The sequence below is a fragment of the Chlorocebus sabaeus genome, chromosome 7, assembly GCF_047675955.1.
Source record: "Chlorocebus sabaeus isolate Y175 chromosome 7, mChlSab1.0.hap1, whole genome shotgun sequence".
NCBI classification, from domain to species: domain Eukaryota; kingdom Metazoa; phylum Chordata; class Mammalia; order Primates; family Cercopithecidae; genus Chlorocebus; species Chlorocebus sabaeus.
Window position 1 is genome coordinate 49,915,082 of NC_132910.1, and position 13,233 is coordinate 49,928,314.

Sequence of the window (13,233 nt, forward strand, 5' to 3'; positions counted from 1 at the left end):
TTATATATATATAATTTTTTTTTTTTTTTTGGGTGACGGAATCTTACTCTGTTGCCCAGGCTGGAGTGCAGTGGCATGATCTTGGCACACTGCAACTTCCGCCTCCAGGGTTCAAGTGATTCTCATGCCTCAGTCTCCCTAGTAGCTGGGATTACAGATGCCTGCCACATCACACCTGGCTAATTTTTGTATTTTTAGTAAAGGTGGGCACTCTGTTGCCCAGGCTGGTCTTGAACTCCTGACCTCAGGTGATCTACCTGCCTTGGCCTCCCAAAGTGCTGGGATTACAGGTGTGAGCCACCACGCCAAGCCTCTCATATATATCATTCTTAAATATTTCTTCTACATATATTAGAATCACATTAGACAGTGTTACAACTTTTCTTTCAACCACCAAACATTTCAGAAAACTCTTTGAAAGAGAAGGGAAGCCTATTGTATTTACTCACATTTTTAGATTTCTTATTTTTGTTATATCATTCCCTTTCTGTTTAGAGAACTTCCTTTAGCCATACTGCTAGCAACAAATTTTTAGCAGAAAAAAATTTTTCTTTTGTAATGAAAGGGAAATGACATTCTCAAATGAGAGAAAATGGGTATAGGATTCTGGATTCACAGTTCTTTTCTTTCTTTACTTGAAAACTATTGTGCCACTTTTTTCTAGCCTCCCTGGTTTCTGATGAGAAATCCGCTGTGTTCCTATGTGTGTGTTTTTCCCCCTGTAGGAAACGTGTCATTTTTGTCTCTCAGGACTTACTTTGCATTTAGTATTCAGAAGTTTGACTATGATGTGTCTTGGCGTGAATTTCTTTGGGTTTATCTTGTTTGAGTTTGCTCAGCTTCTTAATATTGATAGGTTTATGTCTTTTGCTAAATTGGGAAGTTTTGACTTACTTCTTCAGGTACTTTTCAGCCCCATTCTGTCCACTCTTTCCAGACCTCTGATGACACTGATATGAGATCTTTAATTATAATCTTGTAGGTCCCTGAGGTTTTGTTCTTTTTTACCCCCAGATTATTTTCTTTCTGTTGTACAGACTGAGTAATTTCTATTGTTTTATCTTGGAAGTTCTCTATTTTCCTTGTCCCCTCTATTCTGATGTTGAACCTATTTTTATTTCAGTTATATATTTTAGTTCAAAAATTTCCATTTGCTTCTTCTTTATATCTTCTATTTCCGAGTCTTTTCCATTTGTTTAGGCATTTTTAGAATTGTGGTAAAATATACAAAACATAAAATTTACTGTTTTAACCTTTTTTAAGTATATAGTTTAATGGCGTTAAGAACATTGCTGTGCAATGACCACCAGCATCCATCTCCAGAACCACCTTCATTTTCCCAAACCGAAACTCTGTACTCATTAACTAGTAACTACCCATTTACCCCTCCCCACAGCCTCTGGCAATCACCATTTATTTTGTGTCTCCATCATTTGACAACTCTAGGCACCACATATATGTGGAATAGTCAACTTTTGTCCTTTTTTGTCTAGCTTATTTCACTTAGGTCTTTAAGGCTGATCTGCGTTGTAGCACATGTCAGAATTTCATTTCCTTTTAAAGCTGAATAATTTTCCATCATATGTATATATCACATTTTGTTTATCCATTCATCAATCCATGGACATTTGGGCCATTTCCACCTTTTGGTTTTTGTGAATAATGCTGCTGTGAACATTGGTATACAAATATCTCTGAGTCTCTGCTTTTAATTATTTTTGGTATATACTCAGAAGTGGAATTGCTAGATCATATGATCATTCAATGTTTAATTTTTTGATTAAATACTGTTTTTATTAATTAAATAGTGTCATACTCTTTTTCACAGTGGCTGGACCATTGTACATTTCTACCAGCAGTACACATGGATTATAATTTCTCAACATCCTCATCAATATTTGCTGTGTTTTAGTAATGGCCAAACTTATGAGTGTGAGGTGGCATCTTACTGTGGTTTTTATTTGCATTTCCCTAATGATTACTGATGGGAATCTTGTCATGTGTTTGTGGGCCATTTGTATATCTTCTTTGGAGAAATGTCTATTCAAGTCTTTGCCCATTTTTAGAATTGAAGGGTTTGTTGTTGTTGTTGTTATTGTTGAGTTATAAGAGTTTTGGTTTTTTGAGACGGAGGTTCGCTCTTGTTGCCCAGGTGGGAGTGCAATGGCGTGATCTCGGCTCACTGTAACCTTTGCCTCTCAGGTTCAAGCAATTCTCCTGCCTCAGCCTCCTGAGTAGCTGGGACTACAGGCATGCACCACCATGCCCAGCTAATTTTGTATTTTTAGTAGAAACGGGGTTTCTGCATGTTGGTCAGGCTGGTCTCAAACTCCTGACCTCAGGTGATCCACCCACCTTGGCCTCCCAAAGTGCTGGGATAACAGGCATGAGCCACCATGCCTGGCCGAAGTTGTAGGAGTTTATACCAGTACCCCACTATTTTGATTATTGTAGCTTTGTAGTAAGTTTTGAAATCAGTTAGTATGAGAACTCCAGCTTTGTTCATTTTCAAGATTGTTTTGGAGATTTAGGAGCAAGGTCCCATCTTTAAACTTTTTTCTTTTAATTTAAAAAAAAAAAGTAAGTTTTAATGATTTTTTTAAATTATAATACATTCCTAAGAAAGACATTGCTAGGCTACTGCTATGTCTTTTTCCAGAGTTGTTTCTAGTTTTATAGCTTAGTATTGCCAAAATAAACATTTTGGGTATATGTTTTGGCAGATTGTATAATAATATTAGAACAACCTAACAGAATCATATCTGTTTTTTTTGTTTTGTTTTTTGTTTTGTTTTGTTTTTGTCTTCCAGAATCTCTACACAAGGAAGTACAGGATTTGGCTTTTCTAGATGTCGTATCCAAACTTCGCAGTCATGAGAACAAAAGTGTTGCCCAGCAGGCCTCTCTCACAGAGCAGAGACTTACTGTGGAAAGCTGAGAACTGCCCGATACATGGCATCATCCCATCTCTAATTTCCCCTCTGTCCTCCATCCAGCGGCTTCTTCCGCTTCATTCTCTACCATACCACTTGTGCATGCATGTAATGTTCTAATACCAGTTGAAGAACTGCTGTAGGTACCTCCCTAATAAGATTTCTAAACCCATAGTTAGTGTGATCATGACTTTGTCAAAGGCAAGTCTCCACCCATAACTGTTCTCTTGTATCCCTGTTGCTTGAGCTACATTAAGTAGAATGTGCATGTTGTAGTCCTATGATGATGTAAACTTGGTACTACATAATGACTTGCTCCACACATGCAGTAAACTACATAATGATGTACTGGTAAACTAGAAACAAAGAATGCGGCAGGATCTGTCTAGCATATCAAAGATGAAACTGAATTGGAAAAATAGCTCCATTTTTTGGTGCTTGGGAAGCACAGTGACCAAAAAAGCTGTATGGCTGCTTATTCATTAGTCTTTCCTACTAATGTCAAACCCATGGTAACCTAGAGTTAAATAAAATTCCAATGCCCTTACTCTTTAACCTATTGTTTCTCCTTTTTCCTTTGTAGACTATTGAAACTGCCACAAACTTGGCAAGACTTTCTGAGGTTTCTGATTCCATATTTAATTGACTATTATCAATAGCCTGATATTGAAAAACATTTGTAGTTTTCAGTGTGAAACTAAGGGGTTGAAGAATCACTGTTGGGTTTTGCCTGTATTTTAGATTCTGATACATATGCTGTTTCACTCAGGAACTACTTCTACCAGTTAATCAGCATTATCCAGCACTTGTCTTTAAAAGTCATTTGGCACTTGTTTGTTTTCAACAGAGACAATTGAGTATAGTTTATTGAAGAATGGATTTTTTTTTTTTTTTTTTTTTTTTGGTGTTTTTCATCATTCAGCTAGAAAGTGAGAAGTTTTATCTTCCATGGTCCTTTTAAATCTTGTTAGAACTAGTAGGACGTAGGTGGAAAGATGAATAAGCTTGTCTAGACTAAAGAAAGGAAAGTAGGTTATAAAAGCCATAGTAGCCAGTCCAGTTTATTCTGCAGATGGCCTCATACCAATCGCTGTTAGTTTCCCACCTCCACTTTCCCACTGAGAACTGCAGCAATTTTAAAGGATATGAGAAAGCCAAGACTCAAGAGATGAGAAGACCCCGTTGGCAAAATATAGTGTACTCTTCACTGCCACTGCCACCACCAAATGGGTTTTTAGAGCTTTGAAACACAATCTTTGTAAATTAATGAAAACCTCCCTGTGACCCACCTGCCTTCTCCCCATACCCAAATTTGACCACTACTGGCCTAAAGGCAAGATGGGCTTCGATATAGAAGGACTGCAGGACAGTAGAAAGGGCTGCCACGGAGGTGACAAGAGCTCCTTCCTCTCCAACATGTGATGCTACACATCTCTGTGGGTGATCTAAGTTGGACTTTTGACTCTAAAACAGCTATAATCCAAGAAAGGTAAAATTCTAATGGAGGTAAAGAATCCTGACTGATTGTTCCCTTGGATGTCCAAATAAGGGACTGTCGTGAGTACTTATGCTACACTTACTATAAGAATGATATTGTTTGTCTTTCTCCTGGGCTGGATAGCGGACTATATTTTATTATAGGCTTTGAGAGACATCTGTCATGTTGCATAACTGTTCATATTAATAACTTAATAAATAGTATATGAAGCTATAATGGCATCATTTGGTTTTTTTCGTATATTTTATCTATATTTCCAACTCCTAGAATAGGGCTTGCTATTGATGTTCAACAAATATTTGTTGACTGAATGAATGAATCCTGCATCCATGAAGTTTCCAGACTGCCTGAACTAATTCCAGAAAGATAGACTGACTGACTGATAGAGAGTTTGAGATTTGATAGTTTGTCTGACTTTAGGGACAAAATTTTAACAAAAGCATCCTAAAATCATAGACGTGAGAGAAGTTACCATCTAGGCCAGCTACCAGCCATCAATTTGCTAATATGCTAGGAACTCCCATCTCCAACAAAATAAAGTGCAATTCAAAGTACTCATCATTGTATAGAAAGACCAGAAGGCTGTGATGGGGGCTACCGAATTATATGGTACACTGATGTGCCATTGCAGTGGATGGGAGAGTCTATAGACTGTACTTTCCCTTATCTCCTGCTAAATCTTAGTCCTAGAGACCACTATTAAGTTAGTTTGCTACCCACTTAGAGTACATTCCAAGGGAGACGACGGGAGGAAAGAACAGCACAACAAAGCTCTAACTGTCCATCTTGAGCCAGTACTAGAACATAGATGAAAAGGGCAGGAATTCAAGCAAAGAAGATGCCTGAGTGCAATGCACTAGAATACCCCTTTTCCCCCAGCCCTGTTAGCAACTTGGAGTCATGTCAACCCACCCGACTAGACTGTAACCTCATTGTGCTCAAAGCAAACACTAGCCCATAATCCAGTGTTTTCCTTGATTTAAAAAAACATGTTTTGAGCATACTGTCTGATAAGAATGGAGACACAGAAGAAAACTTTTTCATCTAAAATGATTTCTTGAATGGAATAGAATACAGTTCTCATATGCAAGCATTAGTCTGAAGGGTTCTGAAAAATGCTACATGTGAAGAATTCAAAAAGAAATGCTCTTTGGTATAATTAGGAGGCTTATTATCTAATTCTCTTGAACATACTGGGTGAGGATATCTAGATGTTAAGACATCTACTTAGGTGAGCATTACCCTTTGTATCCAGCTGTTACTGGAATCAGTAAGCTTAAAAGCCAGTTAACATTAGGACACTATAACATTTGTATTATACAAGTGTCTATTAAAAAGCATGTAATAATATTTGGGATGAGTCTTTATAGCTGGAGCCAGGAAAACTGAGGTCTTTTTTCACAGGTGTGATCTCTAACTTTGCCTACATACATACATACATATAAATAATATGCCATGTAACTTCGCTCTGTTGTCCAGGCTGGAGTGCAGTGGCACGATCTCGGCTCACTGCAACCTCTGCTTTCCAGGTTCAAGCGATTCTCCTGTCCCAGCCTCCCAAGTAGCTGGGATTACAGGCGTGCACCCTGATGCCTGGTTAACTTTTGTATTTTTAGTGGAGACAGGGTTTCACCACGTTGACCAGGCTGGTCTTGAACTCCTGACCTCAAGTGATCCACCTGCCTCAGCCTCCCAAAGTGTTGGGATTATAGGCGTATTTTTATAGGTGTGTCCGACTCAAGTGTTATGTACTTTAAAAGGGTGATACAGTGCGAAGAGTACTGTCTTATCTATAGTCATATCCTGGGTCTATTACGTACCAGCTGTGTGACCATAGCCAAGTTAACTTAAACTCTTTGGGCCTGATTCTCAATAGGACAAGTTTAATAATCCCTACTTCCCTTAGGATTTTCATGACAATTGAAACTTTTAGACATTCAAGACAAGGTGACATGGAATTGTGATATCTTAGGGCCTAACCTGTATACTTCTCTCACTGCTGCAGGATTCCCAACTAAAAGGATTCAAAAAACAACCCTCAAACAGAAAATAGTATACCTATTAATAGTTTGTAATGTAGAAACAAAACGACTCACGCCTGTAATCCCATCTACTTGGGAGTCTGGGACAGGAGAATCGCTTGAACCTGGAAAGTGGAGGTTGCAGTGGGCCGAGATTGTGCCACTGCACTCCAGCCTGGATGACAGAGGGAGACTCCGTCCCAAAATAAAAATTAAAAAAAACTTTTAATGAAATTGAGCTTTTTAGCTGTAGCCACAGAGATTCTGTCTAACACTTTAAAAATGGACAATACACATCTGTCTCCTATTTATAACACTGAACAGGAACTTAATATGATGACAATTCATTTTTATATATTGGAACCAAAGTATCAAATCAAACTTAAGCCAGGTAGGTACTGCTGCCTGCGGTTCTTTTGACCTTTGCTCTCTTGATCTGGTGGTCTTCTCTGGTCTACCAGCAGGAAGCCCAGAGAAGGTCAGCACCTCTGACCTTGACCTCCCTTCAGGGAGGTTCTGCTTAGCATGTTGGTGCTTAGTTCCTTTATGTCTAGCATAGGCACATCAGACAGATACCTAAAACACTTAGAACTTAGGAAGGAAGGGATGATTGAATACAATTATAAGATGATATGAGAAAATATTAACCAGAGGAGCTTTGACTTCAGACTCATCTTTGGAGGAACCCAAAATAGTTCCTAATTTCAGTTAAAGCCAACTATCGGTAGACAGTTCCGTTGCCCCACCCTCCCTTTTCTCAGTTTCCAGAATGCAACCCACTCTCCACCATGCTTCTCCTACCATGACTTCCTTTTTTGTGTAGGTAAGAAAAGTAGAAGACGTGTTAATGAATCATATTCTGCTCTTTTCACCCACACAGCCTCATCCCTTAGTACCCAGCAGAAGTTAGAGGAAGTAACACAGCAGTGTCCATGTAGATACATCATATCCCAAAGTAATAACTATTAAGTCCTCTGCTTCCCACTTGCCTATTTCTTGTCCTCTTGTTACCCTATCACGATTGTGAAACGCAGCGACTTCCCCTAAGCCACAAGTGAGAACAAGATGTTCACTGACCTGAGAAAACCATCTGACAAAAATTCATTTCCTGTTCATAAGAAAACAGCCTCGCATTTGTGTTATAATATGATCTGACAGTTCATAGAAAGCATGCTTTGTTGTACCTGTGCCTAACGTCTGATGCAAAGCTTCAGAATGATGTTCTGGCATGCTTTCCCACAGCATTTGGCCAGTGTGTATTTTACATGGTTGAAGCATTGTGCCATGTGTAGCTATATCCTTTTTTTCCCCGACTTAAGAATTTCTCACATTACTAAGAACTCAAGTTTTTATAAACCTCTTTTTTAATGGATGCGTATTTTTTGTTCTTTGTTGTGTTCTTTGTGGTTTTGAGACGGGGTCTTGCCCAGGTTGGAGTGTAGTGGTGCAATCTTGGCTGACCACAGCCACAACCTTCTGGGCTCAACTGATACACCTCAGCCTCCCTAGTAACTGGGACCACAGGCATCACCACTATGCCCGGCTGCTTTTGTTTTTTGTTTTTTTAATGTTGCAGAGATGAAGTCTCGCTTTGTTGCCCGGGCTAGCCTTGAATTCCCAGACTCAAGCGATCCTCCCAAAGTGCTAGAATTATAGGCATGAGTCACCATAATCCCATATTCTTTAATTATATGGCTGTATCAGAATCTTACTTAACCTTTTCCTGCATCTAGACATTCAAGATATATTCTGAGTTTTAAAAAAACAAACCCCAAATGCTAGGTTGTGTGTGTTTTCAGGTGCTAGGGTAGTTCCTCAACTAAAAACTATCTGACCTGCCAGTCCCTCTATTTTCTGCCCCTAATTCTTAAATCAAAGGCCCCAGTCCTTTCTTCCTCAGGGATCCTGATCAATTCCTCAGTGTGGCAGAGCTGCCCTGCCCAGCCTCTGTGTAACCCTTCCTGATGCACCCTTACTTTTCGTCACCTCTTGAACACTCTACTCCAGCCAAGCCCTCCCCACTCTCCCAAGGGAACCCACAACAGCACCTCCTGCTGGGCAACCAAGCATTACATCACTTATATCCACTCAACATCTACCACCAGCCCGTTACCAAATGTATCAGAGTGGGTCTAGAGTGTATCAGAAGAGGTATAGAGCACACCTACAAGTACCTATGGAACGGATGTTTAGCTAATTGGAGTCTAATTGCCTCTTAGCACTGCCATCAACTGCTAGCAACATATTTGCACCTCTAACCAAACCTGTGAACCACCACTGATTTCTTCTAAGCTGATAAACACTCTCCAGGCACCACTCACATGGAGAGGGGAGGGAAGGAGTGGAGAGCCTTTTCTTCCAAAAGAGTCATCATTAAACACTCTTCATGCTCTTCATGATTCTATCACCTGGCCAACCCGTTTCTTCCTCTATAGACTAGGGATGGCAAACTAGGGGCCCTCGCATGTGTTTTGTTTGGGCCACATGGTTATTTTTGGGTTTTTTTTGAGACGGCATCTTGTTCTGTCACCCAGGCTGGAGTGCAGTGGTGCCATCTCAGCTCACTGCAAGCTTTGCCTCCCGGGTTCCCGCCATTCTCCTGACTCAGCCTCCCAAGTACCTGGAACTACGGGTGCCTGCCACCACGCCCGGCTAATTTTTTGTATTTTTAGTAGAGACGGGGTTTCACCATGTTAGCCAGGATGGTCTTGATCTCCTGACCTCGTGATCCGCCCACCTCAGCCTCCCAAAGTGCTGGGATTACAGGCGTGAGCCACCACACCCAGCCTGGTATTTTTTTTTTTTTACAAAAAGGAAGAAGAAAAGGAGAAAAGATGAATAGCTTTAAACATTTATAATTTAAGTGATTTTGAATAAAAATCCATTTCTCTGGCTTTTCTTTTAAAATGAGGAGATCTGGCAACCAGGGACTCTACATTTCAGGAGAAGAGCATGTGACTGGGGCCCCCTTGGGACAGAATACATCTCTCTACCGGATTAGATCCCCACCTGGTCATTCAGCTAAACTGCATAGCCCCTGGAAGCCTATGCATCTGTGACCCTGTGGATAGAGGCTGTCTGCTTCCAGAGCAGGAGAAAGGGAAATGGATTTTTAGGGACAGAGAACAGCACTATGGGAAAGGCCATGTTTAAAGGAGGTCCAAATATTTGACTGATGGTCATTTGTATGACCTGTACAAACTTGCACTGCCTTTAGCCCCCAGAGAAAAGACTTGCCATCCTGATAGTCAGTGACAGCTGCAGTCTGACAAGTGGCAGGAACATGAAAACAGCTGCAAGCCATGCCCAAGCCTGCACTCACCACATCCTGCTGATAGGAGGGAGCTGGTGCTGGCCCTCCCGTCCCTCTCCTCTCACAGGGCTGGCAGTAGCTTGTGGTGACTGCAGGAATTTAGAAAGTCCCTTAGCTGGGTCAGAAATGTAGCGCTTCTCCTGAGGCCAAAGGCATCTTCACCATCTTCTTTATCCCATGTGTCAGGGGATCTTATGCAATATGGAACCCTGCTCACCCAAGCTTACTGCACCCTGCTCTTGGAGGCCTCTCTTTGGAGAATTCCTAACACGACTCTACCTGCCAACCTCCCAGGCTAACCTATCAACCACAATTTCCTCTGTGTAGCCAACCCCACAGAAATGAGCCTCCTCATTTTAAAGGGCTCATACAATTAGAAGTTCTGCTCCATTCCAGCTAAGATTCCAGTGAAAAGAAACATTCTGCTCCTAAATGTTTCAACAATAGCATGTACCAAAGAACAGTATGTTCCCTATATACCCCGAGTGAGTAAGCCCCAACAGGCTCAAAGAAAGACCAGATAATTCTCCATGCCTTAAGCCAACAAGGGTTACATAGACCAGGAGCTAGAGCATGACAATGGCAGAGGAATAATTACCAAACCTTGCGTTCGCTCGGGGTGGCCAACCCATAGCCAAAAACGTGCCAGAACTCCTACATCCCTGCCATATTTGAAAAAGAATATAGTATCAAAAAGTGTTAAAAATGTCTTTGTGGAGTGTCCTCGGGGCGTAGGGGCCGACCGCACGCAGTCGCGCAGCGCTGCCTCCGCCTGCCAGTCTCGCCCGCGATCCCGGCCCGGGGCTGTGGCGTCGACTCCGACCCAGGCAGCCAGCAGCCCGCGCGGGAGCCGGACCGCCGCTGGAGGAGCTCGGACGGCATGCTGAGCCCCCTCCTTTGCTGAAGCCCGAGTCCAGAGAAGCCCGGGCAAACAGAGGCTAAGGAGACCAAAGCGGCGAAGTCGCGAGACAGCGGACAAGCAGCGGAGGAGGAGGAGGAGGTGAACCCAGAGAGGGGCAGCAAAAGAAGCGGTGGTGATGGGCGTCGTGGCCATGGCGGCGGCTATCGCCAGCTCGCTCATCCGTCAGAAGAGGCAAGCCTGCGAGCGCGAGAAATCCAACGCCTGCAAGTGCAGCCCCAGCAAAGGCAAGACCAGTTGCGACAAAAACAAGTTAAATGTCTTTTCCCGGGTCAAACTCTTCGGCTCCAAAAAGAGGCCCCGAAGAAGACCAGAGCCTCAGCTTAAGGGTATCGTTACCAAGCTATACAGCCGACAAGGCTACCGCTTGCAGCTGCAGGCGGATGGAACCATTGATGGCACCAAAGATGAGGACAGCACTTACACTCTGTTTAACCTCATCCCTGTGGGTCTGCGAGTGGTGGCTATCCAAGGAGTTCAAACCAAGCTGTACTTGGCAATGAACAGTGAGGGATACTTGTACACTTCGGAACTTTTCACACCTGAGTGCAAATTCAAAGAATCAGTGTTTGAAAATTATTATGTGACATATTCATCAATGATATACCGTCAGCAGCAGTCAGGCCGAGGGTGGTATCTGGGTCTGAACAAAGAAGGAGAGATCATGAAAGGCAACCATGTGAAGAAGAACAAGCCTGCAGCTCATTTTCTGCCCAAACCACTAAAAGTGGCCATGTACAAGGAGCCATCACTGCACGACCTCACGGAGTTCTCCCGATCTGGAAGCGGGACCCCAACCAAGAGCAGAAGTGTCTCTGGCGTGCTGAACGGAGGCAAATCCATGAGCCACAATGAATCAACGTAGCCAGTGAAGGCAAAAGAAGGGCTCTGTAACAGAACCTTACCTCCAGGTGCTGTTGAATTCTTCTAGCAGTCCTTCGCCCAAAAGTTCAAATTTGTCAGTGACATTTACCAAACAAACAGGCAGAGTTCACTATTCTATCTGCCATTAGACCTTCTTATCATCCATACTAAAGCCCCATTATTTAGATTGAGCTTGTGCAAAAGAATGCCAAGCATTTCAGTGAACTAAATCTGGGAGAAGGACCGCCAAATTTTCTCATGATCTCACCTGTACTTCGGAGATGATAATCCAAAAAGATTTCACAGCACTAAAGCTGATCAAAATTTGCTCTCCCACCAAGAAAATTTCAAAGACCACAATTGTTCTTCAAAAACAAACAAAACAAAACATAACAAAATTAACTGCTTAAATATTTTGTCGGGGCAAACAAAATTATGTGAATTGTGTTGTTTTCTTGGCTTGATGGTTTCTATCTACGCTTGATTCACATGTACTCTTTTCTTTGGCATAGTGCAACTTTATGATTTCTGAAATTCAATGGTTCTATTGACTTTTTGCGTCACTTAATCCAAATCAACCAAATTCAGGGTTGAATCTGAATTGCCTTCTCAGGTTCAAGGTAACAGTGTTCTTGTGATTTTACCAATTTTTTTTTTCTTTTTTTTTTAGATTTGTAGTATTCTGGTCAAGTTATCATGCTGTACTTTGTGTGTAGAAATTGAGTTGTATTGTCAACCCCAGTCAGTAAAGATATCTTCAAAAAATTATCCTCAAGTGTAGATTTCTCTTAATTCCATTTGTGTATCATGTTAAACTATTGTTGTGGCTTCTTGTGTAAAGACAGGAACTGCGGAACTGTGATGTTGTCTTTTGTGTTGTTAAAACAAGAAATGTCTTACCTGTATATGTATGAGTCCTCCGGTCATTGTATTTGGCATATGAATATTGTGTGCAAGGAATTGTTAAGACTGGTTTTCCCTCAACAACATATATTATACTTGCTACTGGAAAAGTGTTTAAGATTTAGCTAGGTTTCCATTTAGATCTTCATATCTGTTGCATGGAAGAAAGTTGGGTTCTTGGCATAGAGTTGCATGATATGTAAGATTTGTGCATTAATAATTGTTAAAAATCTGTGTTCCAAAAGTGGACATAGCATGTACAGGCAGTTTTCTGTCCTGTGCACAAAAAGTTTAAAAAAGTTGTTTAATATTTGTTGTTGTATACCCAAATACGCACCGAATAAACTCTTTATATTCATTCAAAAAAAAAATGTCTTTGTGGCAAATATGAATTATTTCTTCAATATCCAGCTCTCCTTATTAACAGAACCCCGATTTTCTTCAGGGACTGGTATGCCAAGCTTCAAATAGTCCAATTTTCCAGCTTTCCAAGCTAGTGCTACAGTTCTATAGAAATCCCCGGATACGGCATCCTTTAGTGAATAGAAAGGAAAAAACCTGCTGGACAAACACTGTTTGCCCCTTCACTTTTTCCTTTTTTTCCCCTCCTTCTTGTCTCAGATAGGGACCCAAGAAGTACAGCAGCCCTTTAGCAACCATTAGGTAGAAACGTGAGGATGAAGGCCTGTACCTTAAGGACAGTGGAGCAGAAAAGTACAAAGAGCCTGGGCCCACAGGAGCATCAACGAGCAGGAGTAGCAGCCCTATGCTGAGAACCCTCA

General features: G+C 41.5%; 1 protein-coding gene and 1 pseudogene across 7 annotated transcripts in view; both read left to right on the forward strand.

Annotated features, from left to right (window-relative positions):
* Positions 1–4,647, forward strand: part of RAP1GDS1 (Rap1 GTPase-GDP dissociation stimulator 1) — a 172,645-nt gene extending 167,998 nt beyond the window's left edge. For 6 of the 7 annotated variants that reach the window (XM_007999316.3, XM_007999318.3, XM_007999319.3 and 3 more), the window contains one exon: positions 2,811–4,647. In XM_007999316.3, the coding sequence (XP_007997507.1) occupies positions 2,811–2,938 (128 nt within the window). In that variant the 3' untranslated portion in view covers positions 2,939–4,647. The remainder of the gene's footprint in view (positions 1–2,810) is intronic. The other variant, XM_073017497.1, reaches the window with a different exon arrangement.
* Positions 4,648–6,735: 2,088 nt separating this feature from the next.
* LOC103236002 (fibroblast growth factor 13 pseudogene) lies at positions 6,736–13,233 on the forward strand (annotated as a pseudogene).